At 40.4% G+C, this 27,544-nt stretch overlaps 1 protein-coding gene across 1 annotated transcript; it reads left to right on the forward strand.

The window, feature by feature from the left end:
• Positions 1 to 4,901: 4,901 nt before the first annotated feature.
• Positions 4,902 to 27,522, forward strand: SLC40A1 (solute carrier family 40 member 1). Its single transcript, XM_006076958.4, has 8 exons — positions 4,902 to 5,281; positions 5,772 to 5,839; positions 11,057 to 11,216; positions 13,376 to 13,491; positions 14,755 to 14,881; positions 23,213 to 23,455; positions 24,254 to 24,907; positions 26,007 to 27,522. The coding sequence occupies exons 1-8, from the start codon at positions 5,239 to 5,241 to the stop codon at positions 26,318 to 26,320; spliced, it is 1,725 nt and encodes a 574-aa protein (XP_006077020.3). The 5' UTR covers positions 4,902 to 5,238; the 3' UTR covers positions 26,321 to 27,522.
• Positions 27,523 to 27,544: the final 22 nt, after the last annotated feature.

The raw sequence follows: 27,544 nt of genomic DNA on the forward strand, positions 1-27,544 counted from the left end.
TGGGATGGCATCACTGACTCAATGGATATGAGTTTGAGCAAACTCCAGGAGATAGTGAAGGACAGGGAAGCCTTGCATGCTGCAGTCCATGGCTTGCAAAGAGTGGCACACAACTTAGCAATAACCCCATGAAAGAGATAGTATTACTCCCGATACACTCTTCCCATCCAGTTTTACATTGGCCTCCACTGTCAATACTTAGTTCCAGTTCCCTACTGGTGCCTGAGTCCCCATCATCTCTAGGGGAGCCAACAGGAAAAAGCCCTATTTATGCTTATTGGCATCACCTGTGTTGTCCCACGCTTATTAGGTGGTGACAGGCAGAATAACAAAGCAGAGGAGCAAGGGCTTTGCAACTAGACAAGTCTAGGCTTGAATCCTTTCTAACTGAGTGACCTTAGATGAGTTATTTAACCTCTCTGAGTCTCTAATTTCTTTATGTGTACAATGGGGATAATAATAGTATACTTCATTGGGGTGTTGTGAAGATGAGACAAGATAATATCTGATAAGCCCCTTGTTTAATATCTGCCATGGTGCTCCACATGTGATACCTTTTGTTATAATATGTAGCTCAATGCAGATAACATTGCAGTAAGGCATTTCTGGCAGACACCCTTGGGGAGACCTCCTTACTGTATTTTTAATTATCCTTAAATGATTAAACAATCACTCTAGTTAATATTTTCTAATTGCATTAAACCGGAGGTTTGTGTCTAGAGCACATGATAAGGGTCTTATTTATCATATTAGGGTCTACATGTGTGCAAATTCAAGGACCCAAGGTGAGGGATGCCATTAATCAAAATTTTATGGCTGTGAGACACCATTATCTTTTACTATGCTGCATTCATAATTGACATGTTGTCACAACTGGGCATCTTATGAAACTGTTAAGGAACAAATTAACACTATGGAAGTGGTATTTACTGAAATAAAAAACAAACAGAAGAGCAGGCACAATGATCACATCAGTAAGAGACTGGGGTGGGGAAGGAGCTGGAAAACAGAGACTCTTACACTGGACATGTGGACTATGTTCCAAAGGGACATAGTTAGGAACTCTGAAATTTTTATTCAGAGTCCAGAGTGCAAACTTCATGCGTAAGTGTATGGCCAGCTTAGTGAGAATCAGCTGCAGGGTGATGCTCAGAAATAGGGATGCAGTGTGGAGTGTCTGAGGCAGATGACTGAGAATATGAGCCTATATGACATGGGAACTCTACTCAAATGAGTCAGGCCCTATGTGCTGTCTCCTGGGAAGGCCTTGCAAGCAAATGGTGCAATTGAAAAGGGTTACCAAGAAGATCAGTTAAAATGGCTGAATATGAGAGAAATCCATCCCTGTTTTTTTTTTAACCCGAGGACGGCAAGTCTGGTGAAGCCAAGCAAGGTTTGGAGAATAGGAAGGGAATATTGTGGTGGTGCTAGGTGCTTGTCTTCTGTCTCTAAAGACAGCATACAAGAAAATGGGCACTAATGGTAACACGAGAGAAATAGATTTGACAGCAAAGGAAACCACCTATGGCAAAAGCTGAGAGATTGAAACATTCATTAAATGAAATTTGTATGTATTTTCTGGCTGCACATAGAGAAACTAAACAGTAAATTCAGTGCCATGTTTTTTTGGGTTTCCAGTGAGTGTGATGGACAAAATTTCTCTTTTTCTCCTTCAAATTCTCTTGAAGATTTTCTAAGACCACTTTTGGTTTACTTTTATCCCAATGAATACTATTATTGAAAAATGGCAAACTTTCCATAAATGAATACATTTCTTAAAAAAAAAAGGGTACACCTGACATAACACAAAATGCACACTTTTCAGTAAGTTTTAGTACATGCAAATGTTGTGCAACCATAGCCACTAATTCCAGAACATTTTCATGACTGCAGAAGGAAACCTCACACCCATTAAGCAGTTCCTACCCATACTCCTCTCCCTCAAACACCTTCTCTCTCTATGGATTTGTCTTAGGAATGTATTTCTTTAGGAATCTTACGAATTCTGCATTTAATTTTACAACTAGAGGTAGTAGACTACTGAGTGTATCTGTAGTGTGTGTGGGTATGAGAGAGAGAGAGAGAGAGATATGAGAGGTTAGCATTCATGAGAAACTTTGCAAGGTAAAATCTTGTGAAATAGTATAACAAAATGGAAATGTGGGAGGACACTTATCTTTTAATTAGCTGTTCATAACTTAAATTAGGTATCTGAAGGTAAATTCCTCAAGGGTCCAGTCAATTACAGGTTCAAGAAATGGCCAACAGTTCTTGAGATATGCCTGCAACACTGAGAAAGGTTCTTGAATGGCAGTGTGGCTTTATCACTCCTACGTTAGGCTAAACAGTTTCACACCCGACAGAAGCTCTGTCCTGGATCCAAGCTCTTCCTGTAATTGCTGATGATAACCCTATTACTTTTATTTAGAGCAGTGTTGCAGTGATCATTGCTTATTCTGCATTTATTTGTCCTGGTGAGCACATCAGATACAGCAGAGGAAACTTAGGATGCCTGACCGGTAAGTTAAACACAACTTAAAATAATGAAACTTCTTTCATAGCCATAACTACTTATCAATTTTAAATTAAAATACACATTTTATTCTGCCTGGAATTTTTAAAAAGTTAGGTAACCTATTTAATTTAAAAACTTGGAGAATGAACTAGAAAATGTTTTATAGGGCATTTTTGTGTAAACTGATTTAAAACTTGCATGACTTCCTTCATTATGATTATACTGACAGGAAACTTGTGTTGTCTAAATTCTGGAAAAGATACATACAACTTGAAAGAAATCTTAATTTTCATCCAGTCAAGTAATTCCTCAGAAGGAGGAATAGCTAGTCTGTCGGGTCTTGTGACTTCAGTGGTGCTTTGTAATCTAGACTGTCAAGGCCAGAAGATTACTGTCATTTTGCATTTTGTGTATTTTGAGGAGTTTTATTCCATTTTCGTTCTCAATTCCTTTCCATTTCATAAGCCCCGACTAATTATCTTAACCATTTCCACTAATAAGGACTGGTTGTGGTTGTGGTGTTATGGATCTTGCCTGTTTTCTTTCCAAATTTCTTATCCACATGCTTCAAGGTAGTCTCTCGCCTCTTCTTTTTGCCCCCATTCTCTCGTTTTGACTTCTGAGGACTCCTTGATGACGATGGAAAACAGTCTCTGCCTCACATTGTGAAATGTGCATGACTTAGCTACTATTCCAACAAACATTTCTCAGACAGTGTGGGCCGGAAGTAATTTTTTTTTTTTTAACCAACCGAATCTCCTTTAAGCTACCTGGAAGTTTGGGGCAGCACAACATACTTGTCTTGTGGCAAGTAGAAATTAATGTAAAGCACTTGGGGGTCCTCATTGCTGAGAGACTCTGCGGTGAATCTTTGGTGCCTTGTTTGAGGACCTATCAACAAAATTTATCTCCTGGAAGAGACTGCCATAATGTGGAAGGTGTTTGATTCCTTGGTTCCCTTCTTCTGCATGTGCCTCATATGAGGCTGCCTTGGTTTACTTCTCAAGGACGTGTGGGTACATTACCCTATTTTCCAACTTTAGAAGACAAACCAAAACCTCTCTAGGAGTGAAGAGAAAGGACTTGCAAGTGTTGTGAAAGAAACGGGGGAAAAGAGGGCTTGAAAAGGACAAAGGCAGTTAAGAGCAGCAGCTAAACTGTAAATCACCTATCTCTGACCTCCAGACCACATCCCAACGCAGTTCAGCTGCACCCCGCCCCGCCGACCTCTGGGGCTCTTGACTGAGAGTCTAGATACAGGGCACATATTCACTTGTGTCTCCTTTCACTTCTGGGTGGCAGTCTGGCCTTTGCAGGGAGTGGAATCTGGCTGGAGTTTCAATGTGTAGGGTCCAGTCCCCAGGTTTCGGGGAGACTGAGAAGGGTAAGTTTAACCTGGGGGTTTTAGGGGCTCCAGGGATTTTGGCAGAGAGGTGGTGGGATGGGGTGGAAAAGTCAAGAGAGGTTCAAGTCTGGTGTTCTTTAGAGTTTTTCACTAGCCCCTCCAGGAGGCCACCGAATGGCTTTATCTGGACAGGGACACAACTGGGAAAACCGGTATTCCTGGTACTGCCTGTCCCATCCTGGGCCACTTGGAGGAGAGGTGGGGAATGGCCATGTGGGTGCGGGCAGGGCTCAAGGGGCGCTGAGGGAGAAGCAAGCTTGTTGGTAAAGGAAGTGCTTGGGTGCTTCCTCCTGGTTGCCTCTCCAGGAAGGACATGGAGCCCCTAGCTCTGGGCTGGGGCTGGGTCCCTACGTCGTTTCGGGACTTCACCTTTCCAAAGGCTCCGTTTACTCCTCTGAAGAGGGCTGGAGTCTGATCCCGGCGCCCCTTCCTGCCCTTTGATTCTAGTTCTTTGAGGGAAGCCCCGCCATGAGGTCCTGGGAAGGAAAGACATTCTCTGCCAGCAGGAGGGCTGGAACGGCAAGGCCAGGAAAACGGCCTCTGTGACACGGATTCTATTTATTTATCTATATTAAAAATGATTTTCGTTTAAAAAAAAAAAAAAAACCGAAAAAAAAAGGATGTTTCCCCAACACCTCCAAGCCGACTGGCGCTTTGCACGACGACCGTCGACCGTCGGCGGCAGCCCGCTCCCCGACCGACCAGGCCTCCGGTGCGAAGCGCGGCTCCGCAGCCGCGGCCGGGGCCTTGGCTCTCGCCTCCCCCAACACCGCCCAGCCGGCTGGCTCCCGGAGGGCGGGTAACCCGGCGAGCACAGCTCGTCCGGCGAAGGCGCTCCCAGGCCCGCGGGTCGTTTGCGGCCAGACGGACCCTAGGGCGGCGGGTAGGCGGCGACTCTAGGAAGGGCGTGGAAGGCTGCGAGGCGCCTGGCCTAGCGCCGCGGCGGCGGTCGGAGCTCCGCCCCCGTCCCCGTATAAGTGGCTGCCCAGGCCCGGCCCGCGGCGGCGGCGGCGGCGGCGGCGGAGGACCAGGGCTCCCGACTCGGCTCGGACGGCCTGTTGAGCCCCCCCACCCGCTTCCATAAGGCTTTGCCTTTCCAACTTCAGCTACAGTGTTAGCTAAGTTTGGAAGGAAGACTAAAAGAAGACCCCCGGCCGTTTTCCTTTTTTGTTTTTTTCATAGTCGTCGTCAGAGGCTTTTTGCACAGAGCTGTTGTATTTTCGGCGGTGCTTTCTTCAGTTTCTTGCACTCCTGTTGACAAACACCTCAGCAGGAGCAGCAGGAACAGCAAAAGAACAAGCGGGGGGCGTTTGGTGTCATGACCAGGACAAGAGAGCAGAGCCGTCAGGGAGGATGCTGTGGTGAGTAGAGCCCACGCTTGGGGTAGAAACAGGTTGGTTCGTTGGAGACCGGCAGCTCCACGCAGGTTTTGGAGGAATGTGGCTCAGCTGTTAACCAGCGTGCTTAGCAGCTCTTTTGACTCATGTTTTGGTGGAGGTTAAGGAAGAAAGGGATTTCAAGTTTTGGGAAGGGAGTTTGCACACAAACGAGGATGGAATCGACTGGACAGTTTGGATTGCCTTGTTAAAAATAGAATGGAGTTTAAGACTGTTGAAACAAGAGCTTTCTTCACTGCATGTGAAGTTTTGCAGGTATTGACCAATAATAGGTCATGCTGAACTTTTCATTTACCCACCAGTTTCTAGGTGACTTGATGAAATCTACATGGTTTGCCCCACAAAGCAATTTTTAATAATTGTATTTAATAAGAGCAAATGAATGAGCATTCCAACCTCAGTTCACTCAAGTGACTAAATACGCTTTTTATCTCCCCACCGTGTATCTTTGCAGGATCCTTAGCAAACTACCTGACCTCTGCAAAATTCCTTCTCTACCTTGGTCATTCTCTGTCTACTTGGGTAAGTGATGATCTACAGTAATTCTTACAACATACTTGCACAATTTCTTGTTTCCTTTCATTTGGGCCAGTTGTATTAAGCCATCTTACAGTTTTGTCATGCACCTGAAGAAATCAATTGAACACACATGCTCTAAGTTATTTTCACCAAAGATGTTTTCCCACAGGTGTTGGTGAATGCTACTTAATTGTTAGGTTATCATACTTTATGTAGACCAACAGCTATCCAAAGACAGGATTAAAAAGGGCAGGATTATCTTCATTACTTGTATTGGATTTTGCCTTACAAGGCTTAATAAATGGTAATATCTGCTACCAAGAATGGATGAATGTCTCATTGATATTATTTTCTGCTTTTACATATTTTAAGGTATTTGTTTATTTTCTTTTGTCAAGATAAGTTCCAGCATACCACCCTATGAAAATACAGTAGAATAATGGCGTGACTAACAGGCTAAAAATAGCAGTCCTAAGATTAATGTAAATATTATGGACCCCAAGAACAAATATCTGAGAGATGAAAATTCTGGTCTTTTCAAATGTTATCTGTAGCTAGATATATGTGAGACATCTCAGTCTATCTTAAAAGCCATCATCCAATGAAAATCAGCAGCTGATTAAGTCACCCTCTGACTTCTTACGTGGTCTTGGAAGAGTCCCAGTGTTTCTGTGGGCCTGGGTGCCTTCACCAATACCCCCTGACCCCAAAGAATAATCCCCAAAGGATGAAAGGTGTATTTTTGATTATTAAATCATTTGATGATTAAAATCTTTTAAACAATCGGTCTTATTGTTTAAAGCAATAAATCTGAATATATTCTATTCATGTGTCATGTGTGATAGTTACAGAACCATAAGTTTCTGTTTTACAGAACTGTAAGTAAGGAAAATGAATTTTGAGAATAAATTTTGTGAATGCTATTTTCTTTTTAAATTGGAAACTTCTATTGGATCATCCTTAAGACATGAATGCAAACTATAGTATGAGGAAATCTGTACCCATGCCCTTGGGAAATTATTAAGCTAGGTTATCAGCTCTTTAAGAAAGAGCAGTTCAAAGATGGCTTTTTAGAAAGGCCAGCTTCTATCTCCCCAGAGGCTTAGACAGGGATGACTCTGCAAATACATGTAAACAAAGTAGACTTGGCCTGAGTTCTATTTCCGGTAACTGATGATCCTAAGTAGAAATCGAGTGAAACTGCCCTTCATTAATTTAAATCCAATTAAATTATTCTTCCAATTTAATTCAGTAGTATTGAGTATTTTTTTTAAAAAAGTGGTACGTGATGGACGTAAGTGTCTGAAATTCTTATCTTGTGATCTGGACCTATCTCTTAGGGGAAGAAGGTGCCTAACTTCCAAATACTGATCAAGTTTTAGATTTATATGACCTTTCGTTAGTAGGTTGACAGGTCAGATTTGCCGAAAGAGTGGAACTGTGATTGTTCTAGGAGGATTTGTTTTTTTGTCATACAAAACACAAGAAAAATGACAGATGCTTATTCCAGTCTTAAAGATAATTGAGCAAAAGGCGTTCTTGTGGGAAACTTGGATTAAAACAAGGCACAGCAATTACAGCCATGTAAGGTTTAGTGGATTTTCACTTCTTGGTGCAGAAGAGTGCAAAAAAGGAATGCTCTCTAACGCTAGATAATTCTGCCTTTTGAGTGTTGTCTCCTGTTTGATGCTTTGCCTGGTTTTATTCCAACAAAATATATGTATGCATATGTATACAAATCTGTCTATCCATTGCCCATGGTTTCCTGTACGCTGAGTATATAGGTGTTAGGGTAGAAGGTTATATTGGGTTAGATTTGTTTGAGGTTGAATGCTTTTTGTTTCTGACTTCATTTTTTTCTGCCAGTGGATCAATATATTTTACTCTATGCTATCAGAATACAAAATATGGTAAGAAGCGAATCCTGTTTTCAAGGAACCTATGAAATAATTTGGTATGGGTTTTAAACAATGTATCTAATTACAAAAAGGTAACTAACAGTGTAAGGCAGTGAAAAAGGGTGGCCAGTGTTACTATCTTATGCATCATGCTATGGACTGTCTCCATTTATGTGCCAGATGTCTGCATGGTGCCGGCTCTTACTTCCTTGGGTTTCTACTCATAGGTATGCTTCATGCAAAATGCCACCTTCCTGCCCCACCCTACTTTATTTTTCCACATAGCATTTATACCACCTGGCCTACTCTGGGTTTGCTTTAGGTCTCTGTTCACTGGGATGCAAGCAGCATGAACATATAGATCTTGATTTTTGTGTACTGCTGAATTTCTAGTGCCTTCATTATGGTTTGGAGAAGGCGATGGCACCCCACTCCAGTACCCTTGCCTGGAAAATCCCATGGACGGAGGAGCCTGGTGGGCTGCAGTCCATGGGGTCGCTAAGAGTCGGACACGACTGAGTGACCTCACTTTCACTTTTCACTTTTATGCATTGGAGAAGGAAATGGCAACCCACTCCAGTGTTCTTGCCTGGAGAATCCCAGGGACGGCGGAGCCTGGTGGGCTGCCGTCTATGGGGTCGCACAGAGTCGGACTCCACTGAAGCGACTTAGCAGCAGCAGCAGTGTGGTTGGGTACATAGTAGCCTCTCAAAAAGTATTCAGTGCAATAATGACATTCATTTGGCCTTTGGCTCAGTGCACTGAATGTAGATGAACATGTAAACAAATCCTCAAAGTATGATGAGAGCTTGTGGGAGGGCAGGAAATGGAGGTTAGGAAAGAATGGGTGGGTGGGCCTGAGAGCTCGCTTGGTCAATATTTACAGAGACTTTACCCGATTCTTGGGCTTTGTGAATGTTGAGCCTGTTACTTCTTAAAGCCTAAGCCTTTGGAAATTGGAGCAGTTTTATTCTTCTCCATCAAGGAGGTGGCAAGAAAGAAAACTTTTGTGGCACTTGTTTCAAAGTCCTGCTTTAAAAAAACCTAAACAAATTCTTTTGGAAAAAAATATAGGAGTAAAACAACAAAGAAAGGAAGAAGCACCTACTGTAGAGCACACGGAACTGTATTCAATATCCAGTGATAAACCATAATGGAAAAGAATGTGAAAAAGAATGTGTAACTGAATCACTTTGCTGTACACCAGAAACCAGCACAACATAGTAAGTCAGCCGATCTTCAATGGAGTAACTGTACGAAAGGAAAGAAAGAAGCAATAGGAATAATATTTCTTATTCTTTATGATAAATTCTTTCATGGAGGCAGGCTATCATTTGAGGCATTTATGTGTTTTTATCTTTTTAGAGGATGGAGATTAGGATAAAGCACCTCTGCTCTCCTCATCCCATTTTATTCTAATCAAATCTAAATTTACTTCTCATGTTAAAGGTTAAGAAAAGAGGTTAATTTGTTACTCTTATTGACATTTTTATCTTAATGTAAAATTGTCTTTTTATTGTTTTCAAACAAGTTGTATCGTATATTTTTAGTCATTTAGTACAATGGTATTTGAAACGTTATTCCTACTTAAGTGGAAGAAATTTTCTATTATCAAAGCAAACTTTAAAAAGCTGTATGAGAAATATGAATTATGGTTCTAATTAAACCTCAAACTTCTTGAACATCCACGTAACAAATCTAATGTACCAGAATATTATGGTTGATGAATTAGTCTTACTCTGTACTCATTTACAGCCAGGATCCACTGCGCATCCATTTCTTTGCTGATTCCACAGTTATTTGCTGTGCTTCTAGTCTGGGCTTTTGCCCTGTGCTGAGGCTTGTGCTAGAGCTCACATCCCAGACCATCAAGTGAGAATCAGTCTTTCAAACACGGTGCTTCCACTGGTTTCCAGATGTTTACTCGTCCTGGTTCACCCCACCCCTCAAGACCCTACTCTTATGTTAACTTTGAGCTGTGGTTCTAAATAATGTTCATAATCCTCTACACCAGAGTTTCTGTACCTTGGCACTATTGACGTCTTGGCCTGATTAATTCTTTGTTCTGGGGACTGTAGATGCCAGTAGTAAACCCACCCTCACAGTTGTGGCAACCCAAAATAGATCCAGACATTGCTAAGCGATCCCTGGAGGCTCACCCCCATTTGAGAAATATTGATCTACATGAAGTTTATTGTAAATATTTGCTACAATATGCACATCCATTTAACTTTGGATGCATCAGATTGTTGTCTTGGCTTTATTAAATGTTTAAAATCGTACGACATAGCAGGATAATACATTGCTCCTTATACACTAAATTTGTTGACAGGATGTTAAGACGTTGGAAAGAACTAGGAATGTAGTACACTTCCAATCCGTAACTATGGAGACTAGCCTGGGAATTAAGTTTCCTGTAGTGATTCCTCATAGTGATAGCTTATGATAGAATATTATTGTCCTGGTTTAGGTTAACCTTACAAGTCAGCAGTGGGGCCTAAAAACTCATAATAAAGTCCATTTTAGACTTCTTACACATTAATTTGCTCAACTCATTTAAAAGTTTCTGTTACTCGTTTTGCAGCAGTGAATTCCAGCATTTCCTGAATACTCTGGAGAGAAGAAATAGTTTTGTTTTGTTTTTTCCCTTTTACAACTCATCTATGTCAAAAAGTTAAATTATTTATGTATTTATTTCTAACATCTTCATATGGTGCCAGAATTTGAACATATTAACTTCATCTTTTTGATTGTCCTGATGTTTTGTCTTTGAAATTTATTTCTGAAGTAGAACATAGGTTTTAGAATGTTATAGGTAAAAGAAACTTGGAAGGTAATGTAGTGCATTCTTACCATGTACAAGTTGGGAAACTAGCTTTTACTTGACATCCAAGGCATACTGATGTTTGTAAACTACGATACTGTGGTTTCATTCTGGTTCAGTAGCAAACTCCTTTATGCCTCTCAATCCCAGGCCTGGCTAGAAACCTGATAAAAAAAAGGAAACAGGTTTTATCTCAAAAAAACCTTCTTGAACTTGGAAACTATATGCTTTTCTGGAATGATAAGTATGTTTGTTTCATTAATATGCTTTTTCTCTCAGGTTTACTTAGTAATTGGGCAGGAATATTTTCCGCTGTGCCTGGATGAACAGTTTTAACACCTGACCACATTCAATCCATGGAGGAATTGTTGGCTTTGAAAATCTCCTGATGTAGTCGGAAAGTGCTCTTTTGTTAGGGAAGCACTTTTTTGAGTATAATTGACTAGAAACTCCCACTGCCCAAATCTGCCAGCGCCTTTTCCCTTGTCCTTATCCCAGGGGGACCGGATGTGGCATTTCGCGGTGTCGGTGTTCCTGGTGGAGCTCTATGGGAACAGCCTTCTCTTGACGGCGGTCTACGGGCTGGTGGTGGCAGGCTCGGTGCTGGTCCTAGGAGCCATCATTGGCGACTGGGTGGATAAGAATGCCAGGCTGAAAGGTGAGTGGTGTCATAGGAGCCTCTGTGTTCATGGGACCAGTGCCTGCGCTAGAGAGAAGCCACTGTGACTCATCCACTGCCCCTCTGCAGCCCCTGCCTGGGTGGTAGGGTGCTCAGTAGCAGCACCCCTGCTTGGAGGGTCCTGGGACTCCCGCAGAAAGATGGGATATCAGGATATTGAGGTTACAGATTTGGGGAGGTATCTTTTTTGGCTGTTCATAAATTACAAATGTTAATGATTAACATCATAGCACTTTTCTGTGAACCATATTAAACATTAAAAGTTTACTTAACTCTGGCATCTTTTTAACCAGGACTTGCATTGGAGTTCATTTAATATAATGTTCCTGGGATAGCTTTAACATCTGTCCTCTGGGGTACTGTGTTTCATATAGGTGGGTGTTTAGGGGAAGTGGAAACGATGGATTTAAAAAAGAGTATCTGATCACAGAGAGCTGAATTATTAATTTTTTAAGAAAAAATAAGAAATGATAGTATACTGACATTAATCTAGAGCATTAATCCTGAAATCATTAAGTATTGTATAAGAAAGAGAACAGTTCAGTTATTCAGATATAAGGGCAATTTGGATAATAATTCAGGGCAGAATTTCCCAGAATTATTCAGTTGATAATGCTAAGACCTGGCCATGTCTGTCTTAGTCATTGGGGAAAGATTGAGGTATCTGTTTCTTTCAATGCAGGATGACTGCCCCTGGTTAAAGAGCAACTGGATTATCAAATTCTAGGACTTGATGCTATTAGTAAAATGGCCAAGATGGACATTATTTTATTTTGAGAATCAATAGACCAAAGAACATATAGAAAAAGGTTTTGTATCCTAGAAAAAAAATTCCCAGTTATTTACATCATTATACACAGGGGCATGGGAATGTTATATACAGAGACCTTTAATTTTATGATTGTTGAACACTGAAATTGTAAGTTAGGAAAGAATGTTGAGTTGGATGAAGAGGAGTTTGGTGGGATAGCAATCTTGCACTTATCCGATGTAATCAACTCATGTGTCTGCCTCCATGAAAATCTTTGATGTCTCGAGGCTGAGTTAGCTAGAGACACTGTGTTTTCGGCACTCCCATCACGGCTTAGTTAATACCTCTGCTATCTCACTTATGCTCTTACAATTATCTGTTCACGTGTGTACCCTTCCTGTGGTCTGTGGGGTTCTGAAAGCCAAAAATCTCATTCAGTTGGTATTTAAGCCTTGTACAATAAAAGGATGACTTATATGTTGGGATTTTATTTCAAACTAATTTCAGAAAGCAGTTTGTTTTGTCTCGAGGCTTTGATATAACCTTCTAAGCCAGAATGAGCTTTACTGTCCTTAAAGGCAAGAGCTATAATTATACCTTTCATATACAGCCCTCTGTGTTTTTCAGAGTGCTTTCATGAGTATTTTATTTGAGCATCATAATGACCCCATAAAGTAAGGAAGGCAGATAGATGTGTATTATATCCTCACTTTATAGACACAGACACAAGAGTTTAAGTATGCTGCCCTAGATCATCTGCGTAGTGAGCAGCAAAGGAAAGACTCCAAGGCGCCCTTTCCTGGTATCCTGACCCATGCTGTGTCAGCTCTTTGTCTACGTGGATGCCTCGCTCTCAGGAAGTTGGCATTTTCTCTGAGGAAAGGTGTAGTTTAGAATTTCATAGCAAAGCAGATAGCTTTAGTGTTCTAAAAGGAACACACTGCTGCCTTATTCTTGGCAATTTTTTATCTGTCTTTCCTACTCATCCGTACCATCTTATCAAATTCAGCCTACCATCTAGGAGGTTATGAATTCCATGACCTCTTCCTTAGCCTCTTCCATGTTCTTAGTTTTGCCTAAGCTACAAAGGGCTGAGACGTGGGTCTTGTTTATCTAATATAGTTTCAAGAAAATAAATGAAAATGCAGTCATTATGAGTGGCTTTATCAGGGAAAATGAGAAGTACTTCTTTATTCTGTCTGCAAGTTTTACTGGTCTGATGTGATATGCTGGGTCCTGCTAGAAATAGTTCAGGTAGGAATGTTTTCATTTCTTGTAATTTGCATATGTATGCATATGTATTAATACAGTAAAACAGTGATGCATGGATGAAAACAGCTCCGTTGAGGTGCTTTGGTGTGTGAACACTGTTTCTCCCTCTGTGTAGTGGCCCAGACTTCACTGGTGATCCAGAATGTTTCGGTCATCCTGTGTGGAATCATCCTGATGATGGTTTTCCTACATAAGAACGAGCTTCTGACTATGTACCATGGATGGGTTCTTGTAAGTTCTCAACAAGATTTTTGATGGCAGAAAATTGATGTATCTGTTAGTGATAAAAGAGGAAAACTCTCTGAGGCTAGGGAATGTCTTTTGCAAATAAGCCCTGTTAATTTTAATCTCATAGTTTCGTTGAGTTAGACAAGGCTGTGATCCATGTTACTTTAATATCCCTAACACTTTTGTTTTGTTTGGGTTTTTTTTGCCCATGACAGGCATTCATTATGTGTTGTTTGAATTTAAATTTTGTTCTATTGGTTTTTTTTCCTTTTGTGTTTTAATGGCAGTCCAAAGAGTTCATTACATAATCCAGTTGCTAGCTTTCAGGTCGTTAGTATTAACCTATAATTTGTTCACACCATATAAGAAATGTTATCCATATATATATAAATCAGTCATGATTGTTGTCCTCCAATAATAATTAGTATTTGTATTTGAGGACATGGAGTAGATAACTTGTCACACTTTAATTTCATGATAGCTTGACAGAAAAGAGCACAGAGATGGGTGTAGTGGAAAACAATAAATTTGCTGTCACTAGTAAATCTTAGGTATATTTGAATTGATATTGTAGCGTTCCAAAGCTAGATGGACAAGAAATCTTCTACTCTATTCCCTTTATTTTGTTGATGCAAAAGTGAGGCAAGGTGATGTTAGCTGATTGCCTGTGGTCATGCAACTGGAAAATGTCAGAACTCTGATTTAAATGCAAGACTTTTCACTTCCCCTTCAATGTTTCTTCCAAAGGACATATTTATGGGAGGAATTAAAAACTACCCCAAGGTTAACACTGTGATAACTAGGTCATATAAATGTGCATATGGCTCTTTTGTATCATGTATACTACGGATGGGGCTTCCCAGGTAGCTCAGTGGCAAAGAATCCACTTGCCAAAGCAGGAAATGCAGATGTGCTTTGATCCCTGGGTTGGGAAGATCCCCTGAAGTAGGAAATGGCAACCCATGTCAGTATTCTTGCCTGGAGAAGTCCATGGACAGAGGAGCCTGGCAGACTACAGTCCACGGGTCACAGAGAGTCAGATGTGACCAAGCACTCAATATGTGTTTGCACCACAGAAGATACAGATTAGAAAGATATTATGCCCTTTAACTTGACCACTGCTGTCTTACTGTTTCATGTCTACAAGTAAGATGATTTTTTTTTATAATTTATGAAATTAAAATAAAAATTTTATTATGCTGCCAAAGAGCAGTCGGTACAGTGTGGTAACACTGACATTTTAACGTTTTTCCTGTAATTCCTTAGACTTCATGCTACATCTTGATCATCACGATTGCAAATATTGCCAACTTGGCCAGTACTGCTACTGCGATCACGATCCAGAGGGACTGGATCGTTGTTGTTGCAGGAGAAGACAGAGGCAGGCTAGCAGGTAATGTGCTTTTCTCTTTCTACCAAATGCTTTATATTAGGATTCACTTTAAATCAGTGGTAGTAACTGAGGCTTACGCCTTTTTTTCTGAGTAATTTTAAGGAATAATAAATTGAAAGAACAGTCTTTTTCTTACATTATCAATCTTAGCACAAAGATGTATCTCACTGTTAAGAAGCTAATTTATAGGCTAGTGACCTTCTCTTTTACTCTAGGAAAACCTGGCAAATAGAAGAATATTTCTTTGGATCTTTTTCTTTCTAATACGTAAAGCAGTGAATATCTGACATGAATTTTATCATTATACCATGAATTTTATCATTATACTATGGTTATTATTACCAGTACTTATTGGTCATATTGTGGATATTACTTTTATCCAAACAAATAGAAACAATTATGTGGCTCAGCTGGTAAAGAACCCTCCTACCAGTGCAGGAGATGCGAGAGACGTGGGTTCAATTCCTGGTCAGGAGTGTCCCCTGCAGAAGGAAATGGCAATCTGCTCCGGTATTCTTGCCCAGGAAACTCCATGGACAGAGGAGTGTGGAACACAACAGCCCATGGGGTGGCGAAGAGTCAAACATGACTGAATATGCAGCACACATACACACACACAATTCTAGGATAGACTCTAGAAGTTAATTCCTTCAACTTTAAAGTTAAAGTTGATAACTTGCATTACATTATGTATGATGCACTGTAACTGCTGTTAAGAACACTAAAGAAGTAGAGGATAGAATGTAGGTCTTACAAAGCTTGCATTTTAGTTGTCCATTGGAAATGTACAAGAGGGCAAACAAAGGCTGAAGAGTGCTTACAAAGCAATATATCCATTACATCAGTAATACCTGGGCTCAGAGTAACCTACTTACTCAATAGTCCCTACTTACCCTCAACTCCATAGAGCACCCAGACACAGATGGATTGAAATTGCACCGAGTAAAGGAGGACTGTGCACTTATTTACCGATCAGGTCAGCTGAGTCAGCTTTGCTAGTCACTGAGATTAATGGGTTTCACAAACTCATTGCCAACCACCCTGACTGACAAGACCATTCCCGATCACTTTAGTGGGTTATCCCAGGACACAGAGGCTGGGGTTAGCAAGCAACTTTGTTTGACTAGACATGTGGTTTAAAAAAAAAAGTTGAGAGAAAGGGAACAAAATCTGTGAAAGGTCTACATGAAGAAAAAGAAGGTTTTGCTTAAGTCATCACTTTGTGATAGCAGTAATAACACGGCTTCAGACAGAGATACCACGGTGATTTTAGAGGTCAGTGAGGATGGAAGATGAATTTAGCACAGGAAAGCCTGTATTGCAGAAAATTCTCTCTGGAGCTAGAGTAGTGATTCTCATTGATTTTTCTTCCTGTGATCATTTACTAATAGGAAATAATTCCATATCTCTTTTTGTCACATAGAATTAAAAGATAAGATTTTGTCCTTTTTAGGGTATTTTTCCCTGTTATTTTCTTTCTCTTTTAGTGTGTTATTTTAAGGATGTAACGTATGTCCATGTTCTGAAATTCAAAGGGTACGAAAGGATATGTTTTAAAAATAGATCATATATATCTGTTGAAATGTATTTGGGGGAAAAGTTAGCTTTTAAGATGATTTTCTTTCTCATATCTGAATTTCTTAACTCATGCTGACTCTGTGAAGTCTGTAGAGTCTATAATTGGAAAAAAAAAAAAAAGCCCCGAGTAAAGAGAAAGTTACTCAGAATCTTTCAGATCAGATCAGATCAGTCGCTCAGTTGTGTCCGACTCTTTGCGACCCCATGAATCGCAGCATGCCAGGACTCCCTGTCCATCACCAACTCCCGGAGTTCACTGAGACTCATTCAGTGATGCCATCCAGCCATCTCATCCTCTGTCATCCCCTTCTCCTCCTGCCCCCAATCCCTCCCAGCATCAGGGTCTTTTCCAATGAATCAACTCTTCCCATGAGGTGGCCAAAGTACTAGAGTTTCAGCTTTAACATCATTCCTTCCAAAGAAATCCCAGGGCTGATCTCCTTCAGAATGGACTGGTTGGATCTCCTTGCAATCCGAGGGACTCTCAAGAGTCTCCTTCAACACCACAGTTCAAAAGCATCAATTCTTCGGCACTCAGCCTTCTTCACAGTCCAATTCTCACATCCATACATGACCACTGGAAAAACCATAGCCTTGACTAGACGAACCTTTGTTGGCAAAGGAATGTCTCTGCTTTTGAATATGCTATCTAGGTTGGTCATAACTTTCCTTCCAAGGAGTAAGCGCCTTTTAATTTCATGGCTGCAGTCACCATCTGTAGTGATTTTGGAGCCCAGAAAAATAAAGTCTGACACTGTTTCCACTGTTTCCCCATCTATTTCCATGAAGTGGTGGGACCAGATGCCATGATCTTCATTTTCTGAATGTTGAGCTTTAAGCCAACTTTTTCACTCTCCACTTTCACTTTCATCAAGAGGCTTTTTAGTTCTTCTTCACTTTCTGCCATAAGGGTGGTGTCATCTGCATATCTGAGGTTATTGATATTTCTCCCGGCAATCTTGATTCCAGCTTGTGTTTCTTCCAGTCCAGCGTTTCTCATGATGTACTCTGCATATAAGTTAAATAAACAGGGTAACAATACACAGCCTTGACGTACTCCTTTTCCTATTTGGAACCAGTCTGTTGTTCCATGTCCAGTTCTAACTGTTGCTTCCTGACCTGCATTCAGATTTCTCAAGAGGCAGATCAGGTGGTCTGGTATTCCCATCTCTTTCAGAATTTTCCACAGTTTATTGTGATCCACACAGTCAAAGGCTTTGGCATAGTCAATAAAGCAGAAATAGATGTTTTTCTGGAACTCTCTTGCTTTTTCTATGATCCAGCGGATGTTGGCAATTTGATCTCTGGTTCCTCTGCCTTTTCTAAAACCAGCTTGAACATCAGGAAGTTCACGGTTCATTTGTGCTAAATATCTACATAAATAAATAAATAAATAACAAAGCAAAGATCCCATGTAACTTTCTGGGACCTTTCTGACTATAAAGTGATATTCCAGGAAAACAACAAAAATATGACTGGCCACTTCTCAGCTGTCTTTCTTTATTTGAGGAATTATTGCATAATGGAAGAATCCGGGCTAACCGGTCTATTTTCTGGCACCCCACTCCAGTACTCTTGCCTGGAAAATCCCATGGACGGAGGAGCCTGGTAGGCTGCAGTCCATGGGGTTGCTAAGAGTCAGACACGACTGACCGACTTCCCTTTCCCTTTCCCTTTTCTGGAGTTTCTCGAGTTTAAGAAAGGAAGGAAGCTGCCTGTTGAACTCTTGTCCACTGTGGATTAGTTTAGGAAGTGGTGCTGTTTCAAATTCAGCCGCAAGTACAGGATAGAGCCTAAAGAAGCTCTCCGTGTTGTTTTTCCTCAAGTTTTGATCTCCGTATTTGTTTAAAAACTAATTAAAAACGGTCCTTCAAAATAGGAGCAGATAATTATTCCATGCTGGGGGTCAGCAAGGCTCTCACCATGGATTTTGGTACTCTTCCTGCTATAAGTCAGAGATACAGAACAGATGAAAAAAGAGGACGGTAAAGGAAAAATAGAAGAGAAAGGGGAAAAGTACACTAGGAAGGGACTCCACCTGCCGCCTGGGCTACCTCTGGTTTTGTGTCTCTGTACACAGATACACATCTATTCCAGGCAGGAGTAATTTATGTTCGTGCAGGCTGATCTTTGAGGTTGCTGGCAAAGACTGTTGGAAACCAAGCGGGAGACTGGGCAGGACCAACTGAACGATGTGCATCATGCACGCGTGTGTGCATGTATGTTGTAAAATGTATGTGATGGGGTAAGAGTGTGCCCATTAAGAGGGAGGGTTGTCAGCTGGAAGCTAATTGTTCCCAATCCCACATCCCAATGTTTCTTGTTTTCAGAGTAGTTTATAAAAGTGGAAGTTTTATCACTAAGGGTAAAGAACAAGAGAGATGTTCCCTGGAAGGTTGAAAAGTTTTATAATTTCAGTGCATCAGGTCAAAATATAGTTGTTACCATCCAGTTTAGACAGCTCCAGAAAAGGTACTCTTTTTCCACAGAAATACTGTTAATTAATCTGTCAACTAATTTGTCTAAGTACTTGATTTAGTTAGTGTCTAATTAAAGCCTTCTCTTGAGCCATGACCCTTAGCCTGTCAAATCTATTTGAAACTCACTTCCTTTCCCTGACTTTTTATTCCATCTGTTGTTTTATTTCCTTCTTCATTTCCTTTGTTAATCACTTTTTGTTCATAGTGTCTGAGATTTTTCTTGTCCATCATTCCAGAGAAACATCTGCTGGTTGGCTTGATCAAGTAAGGTAGATACATTTCTTGTTTGAACTCCATTGACTGAAAATTGATTTCATATTTGAGGTAGACAAACCTGCGAGGTGCTATTTGCTCAGCAAATCTGTTCTTTATTATTCTATGAGATATATACTCTTTATAACAGCGAGTAGTTACTGATGTCCTGCTCTGTCACAGCTCAGCTGAAAACAGTTAATTGAAATTAAATGAGCACACATTTGTGTGTTTGCATAAGAATCAATACAAGCCTGTGGAAAAAAGTATGTTTGCACATTGAGAGGACCAGTTCTTCTCTAGCCTGTTACCAGTAAAATGGTTAGGTCTTTTTCAAAAATTATTTAATTAATTCTACTTCAGAAAAATGAAATCTCTTTTCTGATACTACATTACATCTAAACATTACTTGCTTCCTCAGATAGAAGTTTCTAAATTTTGATAATAAAGAAAAGAAATTGGTGGCATTAGAAGTTTCATGAGCACTTGAAAAGGGAGGTAGTAAAAAAGTAACAAATCATGTTAGTTAAATTTCATTGTTGTTCTGAGGCCTTCAGATCCAAGTGTATGCTTTCATTAGTATTTGATTTTTGGATTCAAGTTATTGAGTTATTAGGAGCAATCCTATGTTTCCATGTTAGGAAATTATTAGCAGGGGCAGATGGAAGTTAATGAGGCCTCTGCAAAATTGGTTATGTATAAGATCGATGAAAACTGCCTTTGCTTCTCAAGTGAAAGGTGAAATATGTCAAAGTTCTCCTGTTATCATGCAGGTGTTCTGCATGCATAGGACTAATTGGAAGGCAGTTGAGGACCAGGAAGAGTGTGAGAAAGAATAATGACAGTTTTCTGTTAATGTGCTTATTAGTCACATAATGCTTTTCCAAGGTGCCCCACGTGATTGATAAGAACTTTCTCAGTTTTCACTCTGTGAGATAGAAAATGAGAAAGTAGGTTATTTTCCTGATTTCCTCTCCTTTATGCATCTCGTCCTCCACTCTAACTCAGCTGTATGTTCCCATGGTCATACCCAAAGACCTTGTTATCACTGCGAAACCCTCCCCTTCCCTAATCTCAATCTTTGGCATCCAAGACTTGAACTATACCTCCTGCCTTATCAGCTCCCTCCTTCTGGTTCCCCAGCCACAGCAGTGCTCCAGCCTCATTGGCACCTACAAGTCATCAATTCCACTGCCTTTCCACTGCTCGTGACCCCCTCTTGTTTCCTCTCCTTGCTGCTGCTGCTGCTGCTGCTAAGTTGCTTCAGTCGTGTCCGACTCTGTGCGACCCCATAGACGGCAGCCTGCCAGGCTCCGCCATCCCTGGGATTCTCCAGGCAAGAACATTGGAGTGGGTTGCCATTTCCTTCTCCAATGAATGAAAGTGAAAGGTGAAAGTGAAGTCGCTCAGTCGTGTCCGACTCTTAGCAACCCCATGGACTGCAGCCTACCAGGCTCCTCCATCCATGGGATTTTCCAAGCAAGAGTACTGGAGTGGGCTGCCATTGCCTTCTCTGGTCTCCTCTCCTTACCCAGTTTAAATTCCAAACTCAGTCGTTCCAACCATATGAACACCTCCTAGTATACACCCTCAGCTCACTTGGCCTCCTCTTCTTTTGTTCTTTTCCTTTTGTAAGATCCTGCTTAAATCCAACTCTCCGTGGTAGCACATGGCTGGTGAAAAAAAAAAAAGCACAATTTTGCTCACTGCTCTCGCTTAAAGTTCATGACCACTGGGTTCAAGCCAGCCCTTTCATGCTGCTGTGTGATCATACAATTGCCTCTGGCCCCTTCCTCCTCCCACTGTCCTAAAGGACTGTGTCTCACTTTTCCCTCATACATTCAGTACCGCCTCTCCCATCCTCACTTTCCCTGATGACCTTGCCTTGCATTCTACTGAGAAAGTGGGAAAATGAGAAGAGAATTTTCATGTGCTCCCATCTTCACGTCCCTCTTCCCACTTGTACCTACAGCCGTTTACATGACCTACACTCTTGAATTGCTTGTGGTCCTATCTAAGAACAGCTCTGCAGCTTGTGCAGTGGACTCAGTTCTGTCCTTTCTCATCTACTGAATCATTCACATTAGCATATAAACATGCTGTAACTTTGCTCATCTTAAAAATGCCCTTCTTTACCACCTCTATCACTCCCATTTCTTTATTCTCCTTTTGAACAAAACTTAACCAAAAGAAATATCTGTGTTCACTCTTTCCAATTCCTTTGCTTGTCTGGGGCCTTGCTTTCCATAATACCGGGGCTGGGGTGGGGGGCGGGGGCAACATTCACATTGTGAAGCTGGACGGTGCAACTCACTTAGAATATAATAGAAATGGTGTCCCCTGGAGTTGGCACCAACCTCTTTAACCAGCTTCAATCAGGCATTTGCCCTTATTGCTCACCAGAACTATTCTTTTTAAGGTCCTCAGTACCTTCCATGTGACCTGTCTAGAGATGCTTCCCAGTGCTCATCTTTCTTGACTTAACGGCATTGGTTGCCAATTGATCACTTCCTCCTCTTTGAAACATTGCTCCCTCTTGGCTTAGGACACTACACTCTCCTGGTTTTTCTCCTCTTTTGCTCGTTCCTCTTCATCTTCCTGACCTCTGAACATAGACTCAGTCCTCAAACCTTATCAGTCTATACTCACTCTCTCAGTCACCTCCAGTGTCTTTGGTTTAAAAATCAAGCAGCTGGTGGTGACTTGCAGATCTGGTACCTACTTCTTCTCTGGACTCCAGACCTGTATGTTTAATTGTCTGCTTGACAGAGCCTCTTGAATGTCAGTCATTCTTAGAGAAATCTACATCTCTAGAACCAAATGCTTATTCTTTTGTCCAAACCTGATTCTTCTGAAGTCTTCCCTTTCTCCGTAAGTGGAAACTCTATCCTTCCAATTGTTGCTCAGTATGAAAACTTTAGAGTCATCTGTAATTCCTCTCCTTCTCTCGCATACCATATCTAATCTGTTTCAAGTCTTCCTGATTCTCCTTTAGATTTTATCCAGTGTCTGTTTCTCTGTTTCCACTGTTACTGTCTTACTCCCCCCACGTCGTCTCCCACCTGTCTCCTTGGCTCCACTGTTGTCTACATCCCCACCCGACCCATGCACACACATACACACTGCACGCTGTTTTCTTATCACAGCAGCCAAAATGAACCTTTAAAAATACAAGTCATATGGTACCACCTCTCTGTTCATTAGCTTCGAAAGGTTTCCTGAGTCATTCGGCATAAAAATTGGTTTCCAAGTAGTGGGGTAAGATCCTGCATGATTGGGCCAGTCCGTCCCTCTCTGACCTCATCTCTTATCCTCTCCCTTCCTCATTCTGCTGCAGTCTTACTGTCCTCCTCGCTGTTCCTCTGGGCATGCTCCTCCTGTTCCAGGATTTTTGCACTTGCCTTGGCCTGGGATTGTCTTTTCCCTAATACCCACAGGACTTATTCTTTTGCCTCCTACTGCTTCATGCCTTTGCTATGATGTTCTCTTTTTTCCGTGAGTTCTTCCCTGACCTTGCCATATATAGAACTGAAGATTCCCCCTTCCCCTGAGCACTCTCTATGCCCTTTTTTTTGCGTTATTTTTCACTCTAGTCTTTACTGAACATCTGACTTGCTATGTATTTATATGCTTGTTGACTGTCTTTGTTTTCCCATGTGAGTATAAACTTCATGAAGATGGGAAGGGTATTCATTTTTCGTCATAGCCTAATTCATGATAAGCATTTAATAAATGCTTGTTGAAATAAATGAATGTAGAGTTACTATTTAATTCATTTTAAAAAAGCCAATGTTAGACTAATTTATATAATCCTAGAGAATCATGATTTTTGAGGCAAGTTTAATGTGACTTGCTCCAAACAGCAATTGATTTTCTAACAAAATAGTTTGCTTGCAGAGCGCTTTTAGAAATTTACATCTTAGGAATCAATACACTTGGTTTATGAGTTGTGTTATGTAAGTGGGCAGTCTCTCTTTGATAGATTTGCACACTTACCTGCCTTTTTCACCTATCTCTGTAGATATGAATGCTACAATACGAAGGATTGACCAGTTAACCAACATCTTGGCCCCCATGGCTGTTGGCCAGATTATGACATTTGGCTCTACAGTCATTGGCTGTGGTTTCATTTCGGCGTGGAATTTGGTATCCATGTGTGTGGAATACTTTCTGCTCTGGAAGGTTTACCAGAAAACCCCTGCTCTGGCTGTGAAGGCTCCTCCTAAAGAGGAAACTGAGTTGAAACGACTGAATTTATACAAAGGTAAACAACAAAATGTTCGATCCCTTTATTTTGATCTTATTTTGATTTTATTTGCAGATCTTATATGTTGGTTGAGACCAAAATAATTTTGAATTTATGTCAGGTTTAGTTATTAATGATGGCCTGTATGAGGTTAACTATATCAACATGGTAATAAGTTAAAACTCAGTCTTTTGAGGATCTGTGGAACAAATCTGGGTTGAACCTCAAGGGGTTGGAATGGGACCTCTGGCCCTTTTTCTTAATGTGAATAGCAGGCACAGAGGGGCAATTAATTGAGGGATGGGCAGAGTTGGGCATGGTAATGGGAAGAACACTGGGGGAAAGAGAAGAGAATTCCTAGAAGTCTGTAAAGAAGGGAGTTGCCTGCCATTTGTGGGACAGTGGAAGAGAGTGAGGATATGAAGGTGGGCATTTTTCAAGAAGAGAAGAGGAAGTTAGGCTTCTGAGCAAATGGAATCTTAAATGGGCCCCAGAAATAAGGTTGTGTATTTTTCTCAGACAATTATTAGATTTTATCTGTTAAGTTTTCCTCCTGTTTACTTTGGTTGGGGGGGGAATGGGGAGGGGAGAAGTATCAATAGTATTTTGTTTATAATGTAAATACTTGGAGTTTATTCCTTGGCTGAAATCCTTAGATGAGTACAAGAAAATATGTATTATATTGTAGTAGCCGAGGGTGTCCATGGGTGATGCCCTCCATAGGTGAGGGAATGGGGAGAAGAAAATTACTGAGTAAGGTAGTTAGCTTTTTCTTCCATGTCCCCTCCCTCAAATAATAATGTCTTTTATTAACAGAATCTGAGCCAAAACCCCTGGAGGGAACTCATCTAATGGGTGAGAAAGACCCTGACATCCATGAACTTGAACATGAGCAAGAGCCAAGCTGTGCTTCCCAGATGGCTGAGCCCTTCCGCACTTTCCGAGACGGATGGGTCTCCTATTACAACCAGTCTGTGTTTCTGGCGGGCATGGGTCTTGCTTTCCTCTATATGACTGTCCTGGGCTTTGACTGCATCACTACAGGGTACGCCTACACTCAGGGGCTGAGCGGGTCCATCCTCAGTATTTTGATGGGAGCATCAGCCATAACTGGAATAATGGGAACTGTGGCTTTTACATGGCTGCGTCGAAGATGTGGCCTGGTTCGGACTGGTCTGATCTCAGGACTCGCACAGCTTTCCTGTTTGATCTTGTGTGTGATCTCCGTGTTCATGCCTGGAAGCCCCTTGGACTTGTCTGTTTCACCTTTTGAAGATATCCGTACTAGGTTCATTCAAACAGAACCACTTTCAGTTACACCTACAAAAATACCTGAAATCATCTCTACAACTGATACGCACATGTCAAACGGGTCTGCTCCTGCTAGTGTTGTCCCCGAGATGAGTTCTAAGTCCGTGCCTATAATCTCTGTCAGCCTGCTGTTTGCAGGCGTCATTGCTGCTAGAATCGGTAAGCAGTCTCCTTTTGTATATTAATGAATTAAAGTGTCTTTTTGCAGTGGAGGGTCAGATGATTCAGCAGAAATTGGGCTAAAATATTCCCTGAATGTTAATTTAAGCAAAATCCACTCGTAATCCAGTCATTTATTATGAAAATTTAACTTTATAGTTTGAACCTGTATTTTGTAGAGTGTGTATGTATATATACTTTCCTAAAACATGGTTAGGGCTTGAAGCTTTTTACTGAGTGGATATCTTTCTCTTTTAATGTAATTTAGTTAATTTTTAAAAAGATATTATCAATAATAATTATACTTTTAGTAACTTAGAGCCTTTTTATTATTATAACTCTACCAAAAGGACTGTAATTTAGCAAATAGTTCAATGCAATAAAGTTAAAAAAAAGTGGGGTTTAAATTTAAAAAAATAAGACACAATAGTTAGAGAAAAATCCTTCAGAGGTCTTCTCTAGCTGATGTTTCTTTTTTGTATACTTTGCCAAACAAATGATTTTTATAGCCCTGAAAGGAAGCATAATGTAAAAACCTCTTACAAAGGCAAGTTTAAGTAATCATTAATAGACTACTGATGAATTATCTCTGTCTGAATTCGTTCTTGAAATGAAACCATATTTATCTTGTGATACACAGCAGTTCATTAATTTATTAAGGATATTAATATTAAAGCAAGACAGCTTTATTGTAGGGGCTTTAGGACCAAAGCAGTAAATGTATTAATGGCTTAAAGTTTCCTTACACTTTAAACCTAACAATATATCAGGTCCGTTCATTTTAAACTTTAAAAATACTAGTAATTATAATAGGATTTATTATGTCTCTGATTTCAGAGTTTTGCTTTCAGAGTATGAATAATCACAGAAAAGAATTATTTCTTATGGCTGTAAAAACAATTTCTTGAAACCAGTAATAGCACAGTATTAATGAAAAATAATTCTCTCAAACTCAGCTATGATAAATATACATATGGTGACTTTAAGGTAATAGAGTTAAGTATGTATTTTGTATATGTCAACAGATATTTAATGTATAGTTCTGAAATGTATGGCTCTAAGTTAAAACTAAGTTTCTAAGAGATATCTTTTATTTTAGGTCTTTGGTCCTTTGATTTAACTGTGACACAGTTGCTGCAAGAAAATGTTGTTGAATCTGAAAGAGGCATTATAAATGGTGTACAGAACTCCATGAACTATCTTCTTGACCTTCTGCACTTCATCATGGTCATCCTGGCTCCGAATCCTGAAGCTTTCGGCTTGCTCGTGTTGATTTCAGTCTCCTTTGTGGCAATGGGCCACATCATGTATTTCCGATTTGCCCAGAAAACTCTGGGCTCCCAGCTTTTTGCCTGTGGTCATGATGATAAAGAAGTTACAGATGCAGATCAAGCTAATACTTCTGATGTGTAAGACAGTTCAGCTGTTGCTGCCCCTGTTACTAGATTATGTAGAGCACATGTGCATATTTTGTTCTTCAGAATTCCAATAAATTGCTGGGTGTCTCTCTCTGGTTTTACCATAGCTATGCCTTGAGGGCCAAAAGCTAGTTAGGAAACAAGCCAGGAGAAGTGAGCTGGTTAATTTCCCTTATATTTAAAGATAGAAAAAAAAATAGAGAAAGAGAAACTCAGTTTAAATACAGAGACTAGAACAGTAACACTGATTTTCCCTATTTCTCATAAGTGTAAAATTTTCCATAGAAGAATGATTAGTCAGGTGAATTAAGTTATTTTTTGGCAGATATTTGTTATCTGTACTAGAATTCAGATATGTCAGTTTGCCCTAACACTCTTGTTCAAGTCTAGTTAATTTACTTTTTTAAAAAATCTTATTCTCAGTTATACTATAAAAACGAATTCTCTTCCAAGTTTGAAAATTAAAGTTGGATAACCAGTATTATCCTTGTTGAGGGGATTGACATATATGTGGAGGAATGAAATACTTAACTAGAATTCTTTAATAGGGTTTATGGTTTAACTTTAGAGAGCACCTTTGTATTTTTCTTATCAGCTAGGGCAAAATATTGTATTAAGCATATGTAGCACTTCATAAAATGGCTATTGTGTAAGCTACAGGTAAAAGCAAAGCTATAGGGTAGATTTATAATACAGTGAAGGCATGAGGACTTCAAACGTGCCAGCAGTTTGGCCATAGAAACTAGAAGTTAAAAGTCACACGAAGGTCAAGATCCAGACTTAACTCATGCCACTATCCTTCATGATCTCTGTCTTGGAACATGAGGGAGTTGACAAGTTAAATGTAGAAAGCAGGCCCAAACTTGGAAAGGTTTTGTTTTTATAAATCATTTGATTTACTTTTAACATGCTCGGTAGAACATTTTTACTTTTACTGTTTTGTACCCAGGAGTTATTTTTACCTAGTCGTAGAGCAAAACTGTTCATAAATGTATCCCTTTCAAATGTCTTTGAGAAAAATGGAGGGAAATAATCCTTTTATATATATATTTTTTCAAAACTGTTTTGCAAGTCATTTTGCAGCATGCCAGTACCAGCGGCATGCTTTGCCTTAACCATTCATGCACTTTCACGGAGACTGCAATACATTGCGCTGAGCACTTTCTTTTTTCTTGAGGTTTAATCTTTTTCTTCTTTCTACAGTATGATACAATGATTT

This window comes from Bubalus bubalis, chromosome 2, assembly GCF_019923935.1.
Source record: "Bubalus bubalis isolate 160015118507 breed Murrah chromosome 2, NDDB_SH_1, whole genome shotgun sequence".
NCBI lineage: Eukaryota > Metazoa > Chordata > Mammalia > Artiodactyla > Bovidae > Bubalus > Bubalus bubalis.

Bases quoted from the DNA above. Each gene is read 5' to 3' on its own strand.
- SLC40A1 (XM_006076958.4), top strand. From the start codon at position 5,239: ATGACCAGGACAAGAGAGCAGAGCCGTCAGGGAGGATGCTGTG. The intron at 11,217-13,375 runs GTGAGTGGTGTC...CCCTCTGTGTAG, and splicing joins TAAGAATGCCAGGCTGAAAG to TGGCCCAGACTTCACTGGTG. The intron at 23,456-24,253 runs GTAAACAACAAA...TTTTATTAACAG, and splicing joins ACGACTGAATTTATACAAAG to AATCTGAGCCAAAACCCCTG.